This window comes from Peromyscus eremicus, chromosome 12, assembly GCF_949786415.1.
Source record: "Peromyscus eremicus chromosome 12, PerEre_H2_v1, whole genome shotgun sequence".
Lineage (NCBI taxonomy): Eukaryota > Metazoa > Chordata > Mammalia > Rodentia > Cricetidae > Peromyscus > Peromyscus eremicus.
Window position 1 is genome coordinate 39,195,146 of NC_081428.1, and position 22,683 is coordinate 39,217,828.

General features: G+C 40.8%; 1 protein-coding gene across 2 annotated transcripts in view; it reads right to left on the reverse strand.

The window, feature by feature from the left end:
• Abi3bp (ABI family member 3 binding protein) overlaps window positions 1-22,683 on the reverse strand; it is a 204,124-nt gene that overhangs the window by 134,630 nt on the left and 46,811 nt on the right. For both annotated transcript variants that reach the window (XM_059277441.1, XM_059277442.1), the window contains exon 2: window positions 15,455-15,634. In XM_059277441.1, the coding sequence (XP_059133424.1) occupies window positions 15,455-15,634 (180 nt within the window). The remainder of the gene's footprint in view (window positions 1-15,454; window positions 15,635-22,683) is intronic.

Here is a 22,683-nt window from a genome sequence, read left to right on the forward strand (position 1 = left end):
ACTAATTACGGGTTAGTAGCTTTTTGAAAAGGACTTGAAATACTAGAGCAATACATACACCAAGGACAGTGTCCGGGATCCAACATGGTCATGGGAACAATTTAAAAATCAGTTTTTTTTTGTTTGTTTTGTTTTGGTTATGTTCACAGTCGTTTTGCACAGGCTGTGGTAGTGTGTCAACACCTGGAACAGAAGTGGAACACTAGGTGTGTGTATTCGTTCTTACTGCTCATTAAATACTCCCAACTTGCAGTGTTTCAAGATTGCTCATGCTCTGTTGGTGATACAGACATGGGAAGATAGAGCACTAAAGTCACAATTTCCGTTCCAGTCTGTATTTTGGATTTGTAGCAGACTGAGAATACACTCATTGTGGTCTTCGCAGATGTTCTACCAAAAGTAATTATTTCATTATTTAGGGAGCGTATACAATTAAAATCTCAATGCACAATAATTTATATAGGATACAGTTACTTTAAATTTGTAATTCTGGTGGTAAATCCTATAAATGGGTACAGCCCAGTTTAATTTAATTTGCTTAATATTGTAAATGCCCTAGGGTAAAGGATAAGAGAATTTACTATTTAAAGAAGTCAAATATTGAAGACATATATGGACATATATTGTCTTATTTTTAGTAAAGGATATGATCCTACTATATTTGCCCAATTTAAATTCTAACTTTCAAATTTGGATCTCTTTCTAGTAGAGAACTCCAGTCTTGCAAGAGGCCCTGCTCAGAATGTTGTCACAGTGGCAGGTATTCCTGTCCTGCAAAGCTTCTACCGTGTGTATGTCTACACAAACACTAGGTAAGCCAGGGTGATCTTCAAAAAACATGTCAAGAGCTTAAACACATTCATTCATTCATTCATTCATTCATGCATTCATCTCTCATCTCTTCCTGCCCATCCTCCTTTTTTTTCCCTCTGTCCTCCCTGTTATTCTAACAACTTGGTTTTATGTTGAATCAAATGTCCCTCTCTAGGAGGCTGACATTCAATCTTGCCTGGCTATTAGTGGGACAAAGCAAACACTTCTCCAGGGACTTTTCATTTTTTTCCCATTTACTAGGTAGAGGCAAACCACAGTGGCTATATTCACAGAGCACTTCATGCTGCTTAAATTTATTTGTAATTGTACAGATTATATGCTAGTAACTAATTTGTATTGTACTAATCATATGTTAGCAACATTATCAATTTTCTTAATTCCAAAATGGATGTGCTCTAGAAGATTGGAGGACAGACTATAAGGGAGGAAATAAAGATAAATACAGACAAGCATCACAGATTCCAAAATACAAATATTTCCAAGAAAATTATACACCACCTTCATTCACAAATATCACTGTAAAAATCTTCAGAATATATTGTCCAACAGACGCTAATGCTACAATCTAGTTAGGTGTGGTTTACTACTGTGAACAAACATAAGATGGATTTGGAAGACTGCATCCATAGGCCCTGAACACACAATTGACAAAATGCAAAACCTATTTTAAGAAAGATGGGGGTCCTCTTTTGGGGAAACACTAATGGGACATTTTTCTAGACATTTGAGGGTGCTTGCTGCTCACTGGGGCCAACACTCAGTTATCCAGTGGCAAAGGATCACGGTAGTCAAGAATTCATGAGGAAGACTGAGCAGAGGTGTTAGCGATATGCTAACTTCACAATGGTTACTAAGTTATGAACACAGTTTAGTAATTTTAGTAAGTCATTTAGATTACTAGCTTTTTATTAGTTGTGCAGAAAAAGAATATCTATGGAACTGTAACTATCAGAAACTAAGTGAGCCCACCTTTTAGAATATTTCCAAGTCTCTATAGAAAGACTTGGTGAACTGAGCTCAGGCTAGCCCTGGCCACACTTTGAGTTCAGGCTTTGTTCATTTATGCATCCTTAAGCCTGAAAAGCAGTAATTATTCAATTAGCATATTCTGAAAGAAGGAATCAATGGAGCTTTGCATGAAGAATGAAGAAAACTGTTAGGGACTGTAAACCAGCACAGTCCATAAACATAAACCATTGTTTTCACACACTCCATAATTCTTCAGCAGAGAATTAATAAATCTATTTACAGAACTGTTCTTTTACTTAACAAAATTATTTATACCAAGTATGTGTTTTAGCATGGATCAATAAACCTTTTCCTTTCTGCCTGAAAAATAATTGGAGCCAATTTGACAAACCCTGGGCCATTTGGTAACTATTTCCATGAAATATTACAAAATCTTTTAAATGATGAACCTGTGCCCAGTTTGACAGAACATTGTGCTATGCCCCTCAGTTCAAAGAAAATTCTGGCTCCCTCGGCCTCCAGGACTGACTGGAATAACACCAAAGTATAAAAGATCCACAGAAGTGTAGCCAGCCCCATCATGGAACCACCAGCCATGCAGAAAAGACTCGGATGTCAGCCACAGAAGGGGGTCCAGATATTTACACACCTCATCCGAGGGAGCTCACAGCTTAGGTGGGCGTTTGTCACAGGACAAGTCTGCACAGTTGATGATTCCAGTGAGAAGCAACCCCTGCACAGTTGATGATTCCAGTGAGAAGCAACCCCTGCTCTCCATGCAGTGGAATGGGCGGGGTCTCGAAACATAGAAGGGAAACTCAGCTCTGATGGATGAAGAGGTAAGCAAAGGGGCTTTTCTTTCCAAACCCAGTGTTGCCAGAGCCCTGCTATACTCGGTCACTCCTCACAGTCTACTAAAGTGTTTGGAAGAAAACACTTAAATGGTGTTTCCAAAACAGCACCACCACTTCAAAGCACATCCCAAAGAAGGAGACATCCATGGAGTTTGGCTCAGAGTTCCACTTTCATTTGATGAGATTTGGGGAGGCAATACTATTAAAGACATATTTCACCCAGGACTAGCTGTATTAATTGTGGGTCCAATGCAGAAAACACAAGTGATGAATGAAACCCTTCTTTAAAGGTAGAGAAAACGAATTATTAAAGGCATTTAAAAAAGAAAAGAAAAGAAAACAGGCCGTTTCCTTTTTCCACTATCTCCGCCTCCACCGGTTATGGTGTTGACTTACCATTTAAGGTGACACTGGAGATGGGCTCCACTCATCTGCTAAGCACTCCTCCTCACTCTGACTCCCAACAACTTTGGACTCTCCTGTGTTCCAGTATGAGGTTCAGTTTCTCCAGGGGGTATGTTGGAGGGTAGACTCAGCTGCAAACCCTAGTGGGTTTTTAGAAAGCAGGCCAGCACTGTCGCTTGCTCTCTCACATACATGCTCTATGCTCTCTCGAGCACATGCCAACTTCCCACCCTCACATATGCGCCAGCCACACGACCCCATTTGCCACGCTGTGGTGCAGCATAAGGCCTTTTCCAGATGTGCCTGCCTAGTCCTGAACTTCAAAGCCTCCACAATCGTGGGCCCAGATATCTCTCTTGTTTTAATAAAGTAAATACATTTAATAAAAATGCCTAGTCTCAGGTGTTCTGTCATAGCAACAGAAAATAGACAAAGACAAAAATGTGTCCCATTAGGGTCTACCCCATTATCAAAGTTTCTTCTCTGTCTGCACTCTCAGGACAGAAAACACAAACTCTTTCCCACAAATCTGTCACTCCAACCTGTACACCCCATATGACTGCAGTCCATGCCCTGGGACTGTCACGTACCTGAGTAGGGGCAGAATGGTACTTGCTTCATCCAAATGCTCTAAGGAATGTATAGTGATACCTCCAGCTTGGGCAAGCACAACTGCCACCACATCTGGCCACATGGCACCACAGTATGTATGTACCTACCCTAGCTCTTCCCGAGTTCACACCCAAGGGTCTGCTGGAGATGGAAGCCAGCTGAAATAGCTAATTGAGAGAAAGAGATAGACAGCATATGCAGGGATGGAGGTGGCTCTGAGCGAATGCGTGGGGAGCAGATGAAGTCTTGAGTGAACGGCTGTGTCCATGTCAATGACACAGTGTCTCAGACCCCTGAGAATTGGCAGAGCCTTCCCCAGGCCAGACTCCGGGAAGTGACAACGCCTCCCTCTGATTGGGTGTACAGATGTTGGCAGTGTGTAAAAAAACCAGCAACTGAAACTTCCTCCTCCTGATGACTGCAACCCGATTCTGCTCCCCTATAGAGGCCATCGACCAAAATTGGTAATCCCTCCTCCCGTGCTATACATGACAAGTGTGCTGAGGTTCCTGATTGTGTAGTGGGTGCCCTCTCCAGCCCATCTGACCACAGCTTCTGTGTGTGTCAGGGAGTGAGTGAGAGTGTGTGTGTGTGTGTGTGTGTTTGTGTGTGAGTATGTGTGTGAGTATGTGTGTGAGTATGTGTGTGAGGGTGTGTGTGTGTGTGTGTGTGTGTGTCTGTAATTTTTTATTTCCTTGTTGCCTCAGTCAGGTTTCCAAGACCAAGCCATGATGGACACAGTGAGCAAGGGCAGGCAAGTCTTGGAGACAGGACAATTGCAAACTGAACTAAGAAGGTGAGGGGTGTGGAAGGCCAAAGCACAAAAGCTCAGGCTCCACCCCCTACACCACCACCACCACCCCCCGGGGGGAGGGCATGGGTCCATCGGACATCGGTCACTAAATGAAATGTAAAGGAAACCAAGAATTGAGAAGAGTGACAACAGCTCATTTCACTCCGAACCCAAGGTCCTCCAAGGGCACTTGCCACCTGCTCATGAAGCCAGCACTGATCTGACCCTCTACTCCCTGTCCCTGCATACTGGGTACATCTGCTACCCCGTCTTGTTTCCCATGGTCTGGTACAGAGTCTGGTACATCTCATCCACCCACTGTCCCAACCTAACCCTCCTTCACTTTCCCTGTGATAGATTCTCTCCCTGACATCACAAATACTTGGTACCATATTTCTCTGACCCATCTGCCCTAAGGGCCAGTACACATCCTTTCCAAACCTTACCAAACCTGTCAGATACTAAATTGCTGGCTTTCTTGCCTGTAATATTTTCCTTGTCTTTGCTCATGTGTGTCCTCAACAGAGAAGCTTAGCATGGGGTATTTGTTGTCCATTAGCTGTTTTAATGTTTGGCTGGGGCTAGAGTTTTGAAGTAGAGCCTATTCCAGTACACATACATTTACCCATGAACTCTGCAATGTTCAACATATCATTCTAGAAAGATCTAGGGCATGATCAGGACTTCATTTGGACATGTTTTCTCCAAAGAATAGTGTCCAAAGTTAAAGACTTCAAGCCAGCAGAGTGTCGTTTCCCCCAACCCTTTAAAAATGCTCTAGTGGGCATTACCAGATAGAGGTACAGTGCCAAGAACTGTTCTCTAAAAGGAGTTTTCCCAAAGTTGGAAAGAACCAGAATACGTGTAAGGCACGGGGCGGAAAAGCAGCGTGCTGTGGTGGCTCAAGGCCAAGACAGATCTGGAGTCAGCCTGCTGCTGGCATATCCCGAAACCTCCAGGGATCCTGTGTCTTCCCTGGAATGAAGATGCTGTTTACAGTGTCTGTTCTACAGGGCAACTCCCAGGAACAACTGACCAATTCCTTGGCCTAGGACACTGAGAGAACTCAAAATCAAAAATCATTGGTTGATGAAAATCTCCATCCCAGCATAGGCTAATTAGCTACTGTGCACCCCATTTGATGAGTGGACACAGTAGAGAACTCAGAGACAACATCTTCCCTTTATTTCTCTCCTAACAGGGCACCATCAATGACAGAGTGAAGTTTGGGCTGTCACTTAATGATCAGACTTTGAAAGATCTGAGGGTCATGTTGAAAACTCTAGGCTTTCCCTTGCAAATAGATCAAGCAGGCATCTTTCCAATTACTGAGAAAATGGGGCACACTTAATAATTACACCAGGCAAGAGGTGTAAATCTTGACATGCCAGGCAAGCCAGGCATTCACCAAAAGTACAATCACCCCTAAACTCAGAGAACTGTTTCTCCCAGAGACTACTACTCCAGGCCATGAGAGATGCTTTCTTTTGTTGACAATGAGGTTTGATGAGAACTGAGAATAGTTCATATTCACTGAGTCTGGTTATCAAACACATGGGAATGATAAGGCCCAGCTCTGCCTCTGGGAGGCCTCATTAGGCTGGTGAAATAAGACACAGGGGAAAACATGCACGAAACCCCACAATCTGACCACAACATAAAACAATAAAGCCAAATGCAGCTCGTCACAGCCCAGCACGTGGTATGACTCACATAAGCCAAAGAACACTGAGTGTGCTGGGCAAGTAACCCACTCCAAGAGAAAAAAACGTGACAGACAATTGTAAAAGCTGATAAAGACTATCATCCTTGGTTTTGAGATATCCCTAAAAGCAAAGGAAATTCTACCACCTAATCCTTTTCTTCTATTTTCACTTTCTGGATAACCCTCAGACCCTCCAGTTTAACCTTTCAGCATTAGCTAGCTTTCCATTAAAAAACCTCCTTCCTAATAGCCAGACTCTTGCAATGATTCTGGAGTACTATATCCAGAGTAAAACATCCTTTTAGCCCATGGCAATAGGGGACATTTTAAATGTATAACCAATCATGAATTTTTGAAAGTTAGATTTTGATTTCAGTACCTGATACAATATGGCTGAAAATTAAAATTCTGAGATAATACAAATTTATTTTAGTGAACTTCTAAGAAAAGATAGACTTGGAGATGATATATCAGGAAGATGAGTAAAATCCAGTTAAAGTACAATTGAATCCAGCAGAAAAAAATAGAATATTAAAAAGATTTATCTTGAGCAGTACATGGGGAAACAGGTGTCTATTTTCAGGACAGGACTTTCTGGTGAAAACTCATGGTGAACTGGTTAAAGATGGTACGCATTTATTAAGAACTTGATGCCTTCTACGCCAATAGCTTTAAACACCCTTTCATGAGTCTTACTTAAATCTGCTAAATTATATGCCTTGGAAGAAATCAAATGATTCTAGGATATCTTGTTTTTAATGAAAAAAATTTGGATTTATCTTGAAGATTTAAAGCCAAATACTTGCCACATAGTGAATATATTTCCAATAAAATAACTAACTCAGAAAGTGATTTTTAAAAAAAGAGAAAAAAAAACTCTAAAGTGGTACTCACAGTTCTCTCAGACTTTGTGAGTCTCAAATTTAACTCTTTCCCATTCATTATAACATTTCTAAGTTCAATTCAACATGAAAGAAAAAGGAAATGTAAGGCCCCTAGGATCTTCGGCTGGTGGAACTTTTTTATTTAGGTGGATTACGAGGGAAGACAAGTCACACATGTGTACATGTACATACATGCACACACACGTGCACGCACAGGGCACACAAACGTGCACACATGCACAATTACTAACATTAACAGTAATGCCACAAGCAGGTGCCAAGCTCTTGGTGCCTGTAGGAGATGGCAGCAGCTACCCAGGAGGCTGAAGCAGAAGGACCCCTTGAGTGCAGATGTTCAAGCCCAGGCGAACAGCACTGTAAAGCCTTGGCATTCACTTAAGCTTAGATTTCCTTATGGGTAAGAGCAGTGGTTCTCAACCTTCCCAATGCTGTGACCACATGTCACATGTAGCAATAACCCTGACCATAAAATTATTTTCGTTGGTACTTCTTAACTATAATTTTGCCATTATTATGAACTGTAATGTAAATATCTGATATTTGGGATATCTGATATGTGACCCCTGTGAAAGTGTAGCCCACTACAACCCAGTTGAACTTCTGACCCACCACTATAAGATGATAAATTTATGTTTTAAGCCTCCAAGTTTATGTTAACTTGCTACATCTGATAAATGGTGGCTAATGAGTCAGGAACAATTGATGCTCATACAGTCAGGCAAAACGCTAAGCAATCAATCTGATGAGCTGGAAAAGAACATTTAACTTAGAACATGAATGTACTCTGAAGTAATAAAAACAAAAGCACACAGATTTCTTAGTATAAAAAAATATGACCAAACAGAGCTAGAGAGATGGTTCAGCCATTGAGAACACTAGCTGCTATTACAGAGGACTGAAGGAGTTCAGTTCCTAACAAGTTAGGTGTGGCTCACAACTACCTGAAACTCTCTTCTGGCCTCTGCAGAAACCTACACCCATACGCATACACACACACACACACACACACACACACACACACACACACACAGGCACATACATATGTGCAAGCATGCAATTAAAAATACAATAAGGCCGGGCGGTGGTGGCGCACGCCTTTAATCCCAGCACTCGGGAGGCAGAGCCAGGCGGATCTCTGTGAGTTCAAGGCCGGCCTGGGCTACCAAGTGAGTCCCAGGAAAGGCACAAAGCTACACAGAGAAACCCTGTCTCGAAAAACCAAAAAAAAAAAAAAAAAAAAAAAAAAAAAAAATACAATAAACCTTTAAAAAAGAAACATGAAATGGGCTGGAAAGAATAAATGCCACAGGTAGGGATGAGGCCAAGGGAACGTTGTCTTTTGGACACAGCAGGAAACAGGAACTCACTCACAGTAGTTGCAATCGCATACATAAAACCTGTAGGAGCTCAAGCCAAACCCAATCCCGGTGTGAACCAAGGCGTTGGGCACACACCCACCCCTAGCTGTGGGGGTGTTGGCAATTTTAGCTGCGGGGAGAGGGAGAGAGAATTTTCTCTGAGAATGGAGCCCCTGGCAAGTTGACCACTCTCCAGAAGACGACCACACGGCCAAGAATATTTGGACAGCAAAAATTGGCCTTGAAGAAATTTTAAAAAAAAATAAAAAATAAAGTTGGATGGATAGGGAACGGAGTTGGATTTGGGGATGGTTGGGGGAGGGGGAGTGAATATGATCAAAACATATAAAAATACTCAAAGGACTAAAAAAATTTTTAAAAAGCCCCTTATTGGTTGTCCAATACAGAGTGATCAGCCTTGGAACCATATACACACAAACAATAAAAGCAGACTCAGCAGGTTCTATTTACATACATCTGTATGCACGCACACATACACACACACACACACACACACACACACACACACACACAACAAATATAATCAAGGAAAGAAAGGCTATCAACTTGAGAGTAGGAAGGTATGGGAGGGGTTTGAGGGAAAGGAACTAGGAGGATCTGGTGGAGAAAAAAAGGGGGACATGATATAATTCTATTAGATTTTAAAAGCAAGAACTATTAAAGAAAAATTGTAGGATTATTTTTCTGCTTTTACTAGAATATTAGAAAATAAAAAGGATTAATAAAAAAGAACACATTCATCTAAAGGACAAGGAAGAGCTTGAAGAATGCCACATGGAACAGCCTCCTAGGAGTTCCGGCATCTTTGTCCCTAAGGTTCCTCAAAGCACAGGGATTTGTCCATGATCTGCCCTGAACGAGCAGGTGCTGACTTGCCTGGTAACAGGACTTAAACAATTTACATGACCTCTGGAAACCTGAATATTCTCCACAGCTTTTTTGAGTCCATCAGATCCTATACCACAAATATTTGGTGGTGTCCATTCAATGCAACTCATTCTGACATAACCAATTAGAGAGAAAACGCAGAATCCAGCCATTGGACTCTAACCAATGAACATTTTTCAAAGAGGGATCATGGCATAGAAAATGCCCTTAGTGTTTCCAGTGGTTAGCAAGACCTTGGTGCAACCCAGCAAAGGCAAGACTAACACGGAGGAAACACACACACACACACACACACACACACACACACACACACACACACACACAGGCAAAGATTCCTCCTTGGTCCCTAAAGGTCACCTCTAATGACCATCAGCTGACCTTAATTATTTTTAAGTGAATTTTTGGTTTTCTGTGTTGCACAAGCATAAAGAATGAAACAATTGATAATCCAAAGCAAAACAAACTAGGCCAGGTTTTGGAACGGGACAATGATTCAGTTCTCTTTAGCCTTCCCGTGAAACCCCAAGCAGGATCACTGACATGCCAGATAGAGCAACAACAAACACCCCAGATGTAATCAGATTAAAGAACTCACATGCTTTCCCTGACTGTAAACAATATTTTCTACACCCTGAAGCCAAGAGACTTCAATCCCTGGTCACTAAATTCCTCCATTCTGGTCATTTGTCTCCCTCCTAGGCACCAGGTAATACCCCAATACTGGCCATTACAATTATCCTGAGATTTCTTCAAAATGATAACGCATTTCCTAGGTCACACAGCCTGCAGCAAAATCTCTGGGAACTAGATTTTTATCTTCCTTATTCTTGGAAACCTTGATCCTCTGAGGTGGAATGTGTTCATCATATTAACAGTTAAAGAAAGCTTTACAAGCAGATGCAGCTTGCCTAGAGGATAATATTCCTCCTTACCAAATGGCCCTCCTTAAGAGTTTGTGTAAGCTTTCATACAGATCTCAGCCTAAGCCCTTTTGTTGCTGTGTGGATCACAAGGCTAGGAAGATGTTGGGCATCTCGTAAGGGTACCCAATGGCTCTGCAGCTGTAGTTACTTCTGGGATGGACTGACAAAATATACTAGAATTTCCTTGAAAAGTGTCAGGTTGAAAACACTAGATAACTCTGCTAATATGTAACAGCATCTCTAGACCTGGAGTGTTTTCCCTTGATATGACTATCTAGCTTCCATTTTTAAACCATTTATGGTACTAGAGAACATCATTTGATATATTGAAACTCCTAATAAATATACTTAGAATGCTTTAAATAGCACAGCCATTTAAATTTGAAAGGAACGTCTGTTCTTCATTCTGTGGTCTAAATAACGAGAAAAGCAATTATACAAAACCATATGAATTTGGATATCCTCATTGCTGCTCAGAGGGCATTTTTCTAATATCAAGGTTAAATGCTGTGCATATGGTTCTGATAATTGTACTAATGTCCCATCTCCTTTACATGCTCTCTAAAATCAGATTCAAAGTTTGGCTGCCTAAACAAGGACAATACCAACAGACTTTCTAATATGGAAGTGAGAAATCTCACAGTGGCCACCCCTCAACAAAGAACTGCAGAGAACCATGGAATGCTGACAGCATAGAAGGACAATTATTCTTCCCTGGGGATGAGGCCCTTGCTTAATTGTCCCGTTCGAAACGGCCAGCCCTGAAATCATATACTGCAAGTGAAACTGAGCAGATTCAGTAGACTACGATAGTTATGCACATATATAACAAGTGAAGAGAAAGAGGTCATGGTTTGAGAAAGAGCAGGAGGAGGGGCACATGGGAGAGGTAGAGTGAGGAAAAAGAAGGGAGAAATGATGTAATTACATTTTAAAATAAAAATGTTGAAAAAAATATGTCAAACACTCCCATCATTTTCTGCAAACAGATTTGAAATTGAGTCACTGGATTCTCATGGTGGAAATGGGTGTGATTACTTTCTTAGAGCCACTATTAGTCTTTGGAGCTTATATACCTAACTTCAGCCCTGATTTTCTCTCCTCTTCTTTACAGTTGCTTCAACTTCAAAGGGTCCTGTGTCAGTTTAACTCCATGTATTTGAATTCTATTGATCATCCACTAAGGCCTGAAAGTAGCAAGACTAGGGAGCTAACCATTCTACACTCCATTTTAGCCATAAATAGCCAAACCGACTCAATGCTCATCTCCCAAATTATTTTATGTATCTGGTTGTTTTTATTCTTTACTCTTTGGGGGCCCACCACCCAGCTTCCAAATAAATACACGGAGACTTAACCTTTTCTTATGAGTGCCTGACCTTAGGTTGGCTTGTTTCTAGCCAGCTTTCTTAAATTATACCATTTCTCTTCTTCTACATTGTATCTCTGGGCTTTTTACCTTTCTCTATTCTATATACCTTTCTTTACTTCTTACTCTGTAGCTAGCTGGGTGGCTGGCCCCTGGTGTCATCCTCTCCTCCTTTTCTTGCTCCTCCTTCTTCCTCCTTGAGGGAGTCTGTGGGAGTCCAGCTCAGACCTGCTCCCACCTTTTAGAGGGTTCTTGGGTGGAAGAGAGAGGGATGAGGAAATGATAGAAAGATTGCGGGGCGTTTACCCACCAAACCCACAGTTCCCCAGAGTTTTCTTGAGTGCAAGCAGCAGGAAATATTAGATATTTAGATTAGGATTTAGAGTGTAGAGATAAACAGATAGACAATAAAGGGTAGCCTCAAGAGGGCCTGGAACCTAGTCCAACGGGCCCCGACTGTCTCTGCCCCAGGGTATTTATAGAGATGCCAAGGGGTGGAGCAAAAGACCTCCTCCCCAGCACAGCCAAGTGCAGACCATCTCAGACACCTGCACTCAGGCCCGTGGTCTAATCATCCTCTCTATGTGGACCTGCTGGGTAAAGCTACAAGGAACCTGAAAATGGGCTCCCACAAAAGATAGAAAGAGATAAGAAAGACAGAGACACAGGATAGCTTTAGGAGGGCCCGGGTGCTGCCCAGAGCTTTATTCAAAGGGGCTTTTTATAATATGCCAAGGGGAGAGGCAAAAGATCTCCCCTTTGCAAGATCAAAGCACACCATACAGACAAGTGTAGACCCTTCCAAACACCTGGTAAACACACCCGTGCTGTGGGATGTATGGCAAATGTGTTGCTGATTAATCAATAAAACACTGATTGGCCGTTGGCTAGGCAGGAAGTATAGGCGGGGCAAGGAGGAGAATAAAGCTGGGAAGTGGAAGGCTGAGTCAGAGAGACACTGCCAGCCGCCACCATGACAAGCTGCATGTGAAGATCCTGGTAAGCCACGAGCCATGTGGCAAGGGATAGATTTATGGAAATGAATTAATTTAAGCTGTAAGAACAGTTAGCAAGAAGCCTGCCACGGCCATACAGTTTGTAACCAATATAAGTCTCTGTGTTTACTTGGTCGGGTCTGAGTGGCTGTGGGACTGGCAGGTGAGAGAGATTTGCCCTGACTGTGGGCCAGGCAGGAAAACTCTAGCTACACACCCGTGACAAAATCATCTTATTATGCAGCCCTGCTGGGTAAAGCAAGCCTAGATTCTCTGACCCTGAGTAAAGTCTCATTAGATAGCCTCTGTGGGCCACCCACCTCCTTTTTTCCTTCTATTTATTCTCTCTGCCTGGTAGCCCGGCCTATCCCTCTCCTGCCTAGCTATTGGCCATTCAGTTCTTTATTAAACAAATCAGGTGTTTTAGGCAGGCAAACTAACACAGCTTCATAGAGTTAAACAAATGCAACAAAAAAGAATGCAACGCATTTTTGCATCATTAAACAAATATTCCACAGCATGAACAAATGTAACACATCTTCAACTAATATTCCACAACTATTTTAGGCTCCTAACTCTTAAGAGGAGAATACTGGATAGTCAGTTGTGTGATAGTAGGCACAGAGTTCATTGAGAATAGACCCCTACCTCATAATCAGCAGTTTTTAAAACCCTACACTACTAGGTTCTTGATTTCCTTGTCAAAAGAATAGAATCTAAATCATATCTCTGGCCTGGGTGGGTTCTGAACTTCATGGAAGTTCATGAATAGATAACTGTCTAAATCTTGTAAGATTATTATCTGGCCAAAGGCTTGCTGACAAATAGCAAGGATAAACTCTTGTCTCCTCCTTCTGGATGGACATGTGAATACCCTTGAAGAGAAGCTGTTCTAGAGAATTTAGAATAGTATAAATCCTGCCTAAAATGTTGATTGTCTCCACTCTTCAAAATGCTATCTTCTGTACTACAAAGAAAAACACATAAGGGAAGTAGCCAGTTAAATACAGGCTGTGGACAGCCCACCCAAAAGGTGTTCCAATTTCTCTACATACCAATGATATTCTAAAAGGAAAGGCAGAGATTTAAGATCCATAATCTAATGTAATGTGTGGACTTTATTTATATAGTGATTCAAATAGACCAGTACTAAAAACAGTTTTAAGACCACATGAGAAATTTTAAGTATGAGCCAGGTATAGAGTGATATTGTAGGATTAAGTGCAATGATATAATAAAAGTATGGAATTATTAAAACATTTATCTGTTATAGACGCATACTTGATAAAGTGTATCTCTTTATGCTTTAAAATACTCCAGGAAGCACTATGCACAGACACATAAACCAACATTAGCACAGTGATATGTATTCAAGCTGTACTGTAAGACATTCATCAACATTATTCCTTTTAATTTTGGAAATTTACACAATAAAAAGCCAGGCATGAAAATAATAAATAAAAGGGTTCCCAGTCCATTTTATCAACGTTCATTATTAAAACAATGGAAAGCTGGAGTGTTTAAGCTGGACATTTTCTTTGGATTTTTGCACGTACCTTTCATTAGTAATTTGACTTCGGCCGTCTTAATATTTAATGCTTTCATCTGCTATCAAAGAAGCTAACAGGTGACCAGGTTCTCCATTTAAATAACAGAAAAGTCCATAAAAAATGAAACGTTAATTCTAACACTCCGTGAAAAGGGGGTGGTGGTGTGTACTTCTGCTATCAATGTGAAGGTGAGCTTGTGGTTCTGGTCACTTCCCACATTGAAGACTGGATAGATACCAGGGAATATTTATAAACATCCAAACTCAAATTACTCATGGAATTGGTTATTATACTTGTCAACACTGCCTAATTCTCAGAGTATTGGGGGGGGGGGTAATCAACTCCTGGGTTTGCTTAAAGTGGTTTTTGTACTACTGAGTTACTCACTACTTAATAATACTATCTCTAGTTACTCATTAATTAACAATATTACCCCTTGGCTGACATTAAGGAGCAACAGCAATTTCTCTGGGAAAAGCAAAAGACAGAGCAAAATCAACTCATCTTGGTATTCTCGCTACACACTCGAAAATGCAAGAACCAATAGGAAGTATTGGAACACAGGGGATTAAAATTCTAAAGTTAGAAGACTGCCTAGTAAGCAAGATCTTAGCAGGGTGTAAAGAATTGAATCTCACCCTAGACTTTCAAAGTTTTCACAATGAATCATCCTTATCAAAGCATTTAATCCGTTAAGTGGATTTTATTTATATTTTCCCCCACAGAGAGAGCAAGAAGATGGCTCACATCCTGAAACTCTAATTTTATATCATTAAAACATTTTCAATGAAATGCATTATTTCATAATTCATAAACCTTAACCGTCTTGTCTGAATTACTTAAAATTTTTTAAATGCAGTATGTTTTCTTTTCTTTCCAAAGATAATATCTCTTTCCAAAGATAACATCCAAAAATCTACAGTGGCCATCTTCTAACGGAAAAAAGGAAAGACAACAAGAAGAAAAATTAGTTCACATAAATAATGCCACAAGGGCTAAGCCCAGTATTTCAGCTGTTTTTTTCCTTATGTATTCAGTTATGTGGGTAGGGATTATAGGTTCAATGGCGGTTAAGACAATTATTTCTTCATACAATAAAAAACTTCAATATAAAGAAATATGCTTTGGGTTACAGTGATTACAAAGGTGATTTGTATTGCCACATTGGGCTCAGCCAAAGATGTAGATTAAATGTCTCTCATCTTCCCCATTTAGGGCATCTTGTTACAGTTGGTGTTTCTTACCACCCACCCCTCTCTCTGAGCTTGCTTACCTACTACAGCCTCGGTGACTTTCCCTTCTGTGGGAAGAGGGAAGTATTGGTTTGGGGACACATTGCTGCCATATCCCAGGAGAAAGCCTTCCAGCTTTACATTTGGATTTGGACGCAGGAACTTCAAGAGGATGGAGTCGCTGGTGGTGTTGATGTGCACTTTCAGGTTTGGTCTCTTACCTGAGGATGAAAATACAAGGTGAGTGTCCAATACATCATCCCTTTTCATCCCTCAACACCCCCCGCCCCGCCAGAAAACCTTGCCTGTTAGAAGCATTATCCTTAGAACAAATGCTACCTCTTTCACTTCTTGGGATCATAGTGCAGATGCAAAGCTGACCAAACCATGAATAACATTAAAATCAAGGAAAATGTACTTACTACTGTACAAAGCAAAGCAAAATAGAGGGGTCCAAATTTTGGTGGTTTGTTACTGAGGGGGTAAGTGGAGTTTTGGGGAGTTTCATTTTTCTATCCAAAGTGGCTCAGAATCTTCACTTTATACACATTACCAAGATATGGTGCAAAGGAATGAAGGTTCTTGTTGGTAAAATTTAATCACTGTACCTTGAAATATCTCAGATGCCCTGTACATCAGATATTTACATTACAATTCATAATCATAGCAAAAGTACAGTTATGAAGTAGCAATGGAAATAATTTTATGGCTGGGGGTCACCCCAACATAGGAACTGTATTAAAGGGTCTCAGCATTAGGAAGGTTGAGAACCACTGAGTATTAAGAATGATAACCCCGGGGTTGGGGATTTAGCTCAGTGGTAGAGCGCTTGCCTAGCAAGCGCAAGGCCCTGGGTTCGGTCCTCAGCTCTGGAAAAAAAAAAAAAAAAAAAAGAATGATAACCCCTGTGCATATAGAAGTTACTATATGTTTCTTCTGCTATTAATTCTCAACATACCGCATTTTATTTGGCCAGGTTAGTCACCCCACATTCTAGAACAGGTAGTTTGTCCTGACTCCATCACCTTTGTTGATTGACCACTCTACAATCCCTCAACCTTTGCTTGACCTTCTCCACATCCTTTACTCATCCAGTTATCACTTCATTGATCCTCAGTGTCTAGCAAAAAGGTAAAACAGCCTTTTTCCCTTCATTCAAAATAGACGTGTCAACATTTCCTCTAAATTATTGTTTATGTTAGTATTCAATGACACTTTATACTTCTGGACAATAAATGCTCTAGTATTTGGGGCCCATATCTCCGTGCATCACACATTAATTTTAATATTTAATGATAACTCATCTTTATGATGAATTATTAAGGTTTGATTCCATCATGGAGGTTCAACCTTTTGACACTGAAATCTAATATTGTCATTTACAAAGTATTCGCTCAAAAACTGTGCCATCAAGTTACAAAAAAAATGCATAATGCTCTAGTAAGTGAGTTTATGATTTTGGGTTGGTCTGTATTCATAGCTGTCTTTGGCTCCATGTGGCCATAAGGCCACAGTTAGACACGCCTGATGATTTGGGGCCCAATTTATGTAATAGAAGTTATCTTTTAACATTTAGTCATAGTTAGATTTCTGGCAAGTAATGTAGATATAATAGAAAATAACACACTACAATATAACCTTAACCATAACAACACATAAATAAACAACAAATATGTTACCCAAAATTTTTTTGTTCAGAAGTATGGAGGGGAGCAAAAAAGAATACTAGAAGAACATTTTATTGCATGTGAGAGAAAATTTTAAAAATTAGGGAAACAATAATAGACTGCTTTGGGAAAAGCTGCATATTGGCAAAGTACATTCTTGGATTCATGACAGTGGTTTCTAGTCCTCTATCTGTAACACCCTACAGTATCTCTAAATATTTCAAAGTGTTGTGAAATTCTAAAAGTAAATAAATAAATCAAATGTCTTACAAAGCAAAATTAGAATTAGCTCATTTTTTTTTTAAATTTTAAAGGTAAACACATGCCTTCCAGCATTAAAAACCAGGGGTGAGATTGGAAAACCAGACAGAAGGAGGGGACAACATGGTCAGTTCAAAGAACTCTGGGTCATCAGACCAACCAAAGGAGGGAGGCTGCCGGCCGCTGGGGGCCATGGAGAGTTCCACTTCTTTAAAGGAACAGTGTGGCCTGGGATGCAGCTCAATCACTGAGGACGTGCCAGAGTTCAGGCAGCACCCAAACAGAACAGCAGCAACAAGCCCAAACCACCACCAACAAAAGCAATACCATCAACACCACCACCGAACCCATTCTTTGGTAAAACTAGCGAAGCCATTACAGCTGTCTAGTCGTGGACCTCAGAGAAAGGAATCACCATTAAAATATAGTCAACAGAATTTTTTTCATACCTAATCTCTCATTAATCCATTTTATACTTTCCAAAGTATTATATAATATAGTCAAAGTCGTTGATATCATGTTGGTCAAGATGACAAGATTCTTAAGACAGAAAAAATACATCGTATTAAAAATCTTCTAAAGGTAAAATATACGTATTAGTGTAGCAACAGGAATTGCCTTAGCTTATATGATCGCAATGTTACAATACCCTGTAAAGTGATGATAAATATTCTAAATTTTCTCAGGGCCTAAGTAAAGAATAATTGTAATTCTTACACCAATAAAATAAACTCATTCAAGGACTGAGAACACGCCCCCACTTGCGCTCTTACGGTATTCATCTTATACTGCACAGTATACCTACAGTATAGTCTCTATATGTGCTCTGCCATCTACCTTGCTATGAAAAACTCACACTTTATAAAATATTTAACTAATTAAATCATTTCCTATAAGTTCAGATATGGCATAGAAAACATAGATTTAAAATCATAGCTAATTGGACTTGATCAATTTTTCCTGATTTATTTTTAACAGTGCTTTTATTTATTCTTTGAGAATTTCACACCAATATATTTTTATCATATTCCTTCCCCTCACCCAACTCCCAGATCCTCCCCTACCTCTTGATCAAAATTTTAAAGCTATAAAATTTTAAAAAGCTAGAAAGATAAATGAAAGTCCCATGAAGAATTTGTATCCAAAATTCTTAAATATTCTTTATAGTCAATTAAAAAGAAAATAAAAGGCAAGCAATTTAAACATATTTGAATAGTTATCCTGATTTGTTTCTCTGTTGCTATGATAAAACACTGGTCAAAAGAAACTTGGGGTGAAAATGGTTTATTTCATCTTACATTTCCAGATAACAGTCCCTCACTGAGGGAAGTCAGGGCAGGGACCTGGGGACCAGAACTGAAGCAGAAACCACAGGGGAACGCTATTTACTGTCTTGCTCTCTCTGGCTTGCTGAGCTTGCTTTTATAACCCAGGACCACCCACCCAGGAGTGGCACCACCCAGAGTGAGCTGGGTCCTCCCACATAAATCGTTAATCAAGAAAATAGCACCACAGTCATGCCCACAGGCCAATCTGATGAAGGCAATCCGTCAGTTAAGGTTTCCTTCTCCCATGTGACTCAGCACGTGCCAAATTGGCAAAAGCTAACCAACACAAATGGATTCTTTAGCAAAAGAGATGAATAGTGGGCAAGAAGCATGTAAAAATGTGTTAATCTCTGGGGTTATTGAGTCTCCTCCTCCAGAGGCCAAACTATTTTAGGCTTTGAAGATCGGATTGCTCAGTGGTGTGGTACCATTGATTACCAGCACAGTGAGTGCTGTTAACTGCTCAAGCAGGAGTTCAGATTCCCAGCACTCTCGTAAAAATCCAGGTATGGCTGGGTGTGACCGGGACCCCAGGGCTGGCAGGAGATCAGGGGACAAAGACAGGAAGATCACTGGAGCTCACTGGCCAGACAGCCTAGCCAAAACCAAGCAAACTGTAGACCCAGGGAGAGACCCTGCTTCAAAGGAGGAAGGCAGAAAATGGTAGAGACAGACAACAGACATCAATCATCCTCCAGCCTCGGCATACCTAGACATGTGCACACACATGGGTACCTCACACACACATGAATATACCACATTTATGCATACACCACAGAGACAGATACACACACACACACACACACACACACACACACACACACACACACACGAGAGAGAGAGAGAGAGAGAGAGAGAGAGAGAGAAGCTGTAGATATCATCCCCCAACCTAGACATGTGTATATACATGGGTACTGCACACATACACACGCATATACCACACTTACACGTACACCACACACATAGACAGACAGACATACACACACAGAAGCTGTAGATATCATCCTCTAGCCTAGATATGTGTACACACATGGTTACCGCACACACACATGCACATATGCATACACCACACAGACAGACAGAGAGAGACACACAGACACACACACACACACACACACACACACACACACACACACACACACACAGAAGCTATAGATAATATCCTCCACCTTAGACATGTGTACAAACATGGGTACCGCCCACACTCATGCATGTGCTACACACAACATATGCATACATCGCGCACACACACACACACACACACACACACACACACAGACAGAGAGAGGCTGTAGACATCATAAAAGTTAAGCAGACAGAGCTGCACATTGTTCCATTATGTGCAAATTATAATTTACCAATTTTTGGTCAGTACGGTTAATCAATGGAAAACAAAAATTAAAGCCACAATGATGTGGAATGGCTAAAATCAAAACAACAGTAAAGTAATAATATGTCAGGCAGAATTGAAGTCTCATACTTCTAGATTGTGAGTGGTAAGCGTGTAACTGGAGAAGGCTTGGAAAGTCACCAAAGAACCTAGAAACTTCATTCCCAGCCATTGCACACAGGACAGATGAAAACATGTCTGTGTGAAACACGTATGAGAACATTCAAAGCAACGTTCAACTGGAAACAAACCCAAACATCCATCAGTGGCTGTGGACAAACAAACCATGGCTCATTCATATAATGGGTTATGATTCAGCAGTAAAACAGAACAAATTACCTACACATGCAGACAGACTGAAGCCCTGTTCTGGCATGCCACTGAGCCACTGTACGAAGGGAGAGCGCCTTCCTGAGCTCTGCAGCCACATCGTACAGACTCCTTCTGATAGAAAGACATTCAAGCGTGTGGCCTTTACAGCACCGGTGGAATTAGCTTTAGTAGTCCTCATATCATTTATCATTCAGTGCATGCACAGACACACACACACACACACACACACACACACACACACACACACACACACAGAATCATGTTTTTCTCAGAGAACACTAAGTTTCAAATGCATTCTGTTAAAACATTCCAATGTCTTACTGTTACATAACATATTAAGGAGCTATCAAGACATCCCATCTTAATTTTTTATATTGAGCAAATGTGTGGCAGCATATCCAAAAGCTTCCAAAAACATAGTTGAAGGCATAGATTGCATTCCACTAAATTCTTATGCTAAGATGTACAAACCATAATGTTAACTTAAGCCTTGGCAATAATTTATCATTTGCCTTGATTTTTTTAGGGAGTGTTAAGTCAGATTGTGGAATAAAATTTTGGTGCTCAAATGACTCTCCCTGTTCTGGTTTTATGTGTGTTAAAGGTTTTAGCCATATTCTGCAATATCCACAGAGTAGCTAGGAAGGCAAAGGATATGAGACAATTGTTCTCTTGTTTCTGCTCCTATGTCGTAGAGGGCAGGACCTTCCTCCAATAACAACAACCCAAAGGCCAGGGATACTAATGGGAAATTTTAAAAGGTTTGTTCACTTTTATTTTATGAGTGTTTTGCCTACATGTATGTATATGTGTACCTGGTGCCCACAGATGCCAGAAGAGGGTGTCAGATCTCCTGGAACTGGAGTTAACAGACAGTTGTGAGCCACCATGTGGTTGCTGAGAATCGAAATAAGGTCCCCTGCAAGAGTAGCACGTGTTCTTAACCACTGAACCATCTCTCCAACTCCCTGGTAGAAATTTTTCATAAAGACAAAAGGGTAATTTTAATTCAATACTTTAAGGAGTACGAAGATTTAATGTAACTATTAAATAATATCCAATGTCATTTAAACTGCTTCTACCCATTCTGTAGTGGCCAGATTCTCGACTGACCTTCTTCCATGAGCAGCAGAATTTAACTGAAGTGGTTAGGAAGATGAGGAAGACAAGGTCTGTTCTGCTATGGCTTGAGACTACACCAGAAAGAGGTGGGTGGGTGGGAGGAAGTACATTATCTCTATGGTGTGTGTGTGTGTGTGTGTGTGTGTGTGTGTGTGTGTGTGTGTGTGTCAGTGTCTGTGTCGGTGTCTCTGTGTGCATGAGTATGTCTGTGTGTGTGTGTGTGTGTGTGTCCTGTGTGTATGAATATGTCTGTGTGTGTATGTGTGTCTGTCTACACAATTGTCATTACAAACATTCCCAGAATTGTTGATAGGCAAACCCTTTCTAATTTTTAAGTTGAGGGACACTGGTGGCAGGGATCCTGGCACAGTATAGACCAGGACAAACATTTTGGACACTGTGAACCCTAACTTACCCATGGAACTCTTTCACCACATATATAAAACACGTGTTGAAGCAGAGATAGATATAAACAAGGGCAGTGAAGTTAGAGTTCACAGTGTTCAGGAGAAGAATTAAAAACAGCACATGGCTCCACAGACAGCCGCAAAGCATCATTACACGCGATTTACAAACATAAATCTGAAGTCCTAAGAAAAATACTGGCTACAACGAACATGTAAAGAAAGATTTTCATAAATCTAAAGAAAACTGACACTGTAGAAATTAGGGAGAAAAAAACTGTGATAGAAGTCCCATGAGCCTCATGAACAGCCCCAGTGCCAGCAAACTGGACCTTTAAATGAACTCAAATTTTGAATTTACTCACCCATGATGATCTGTTTGCAAGCATCACAAGCTACAGTGTCTCATGATCCCTGTTCCAGGACAGAATAGCACACTCCCTCCCCAGGACAGCATATGGTGAGTGGGCAGATGAAGCATGGGTTCCCACAGGCAACATGAGTTCTCAGAATTTAGGGAACGCACCCTTGTTCACCTGGATAGCTCTGCTCACACAAATATCCCTGAGCGATTCCCACAGGGCATGACTCCAATGAGACAGCCTGCTATTTATTAGGACATTAAAGACACCAGAAGATATCCAGGAGATGTTTGCTATTAAATTTATAATGTTTGAATCCAGCAATGTCCACAGTCTGAGGGGAAAACGTTTTCCTCCTAATGGAACACTTTCTATGTTTTCCCAGCTATGGTGAAAATGGGCC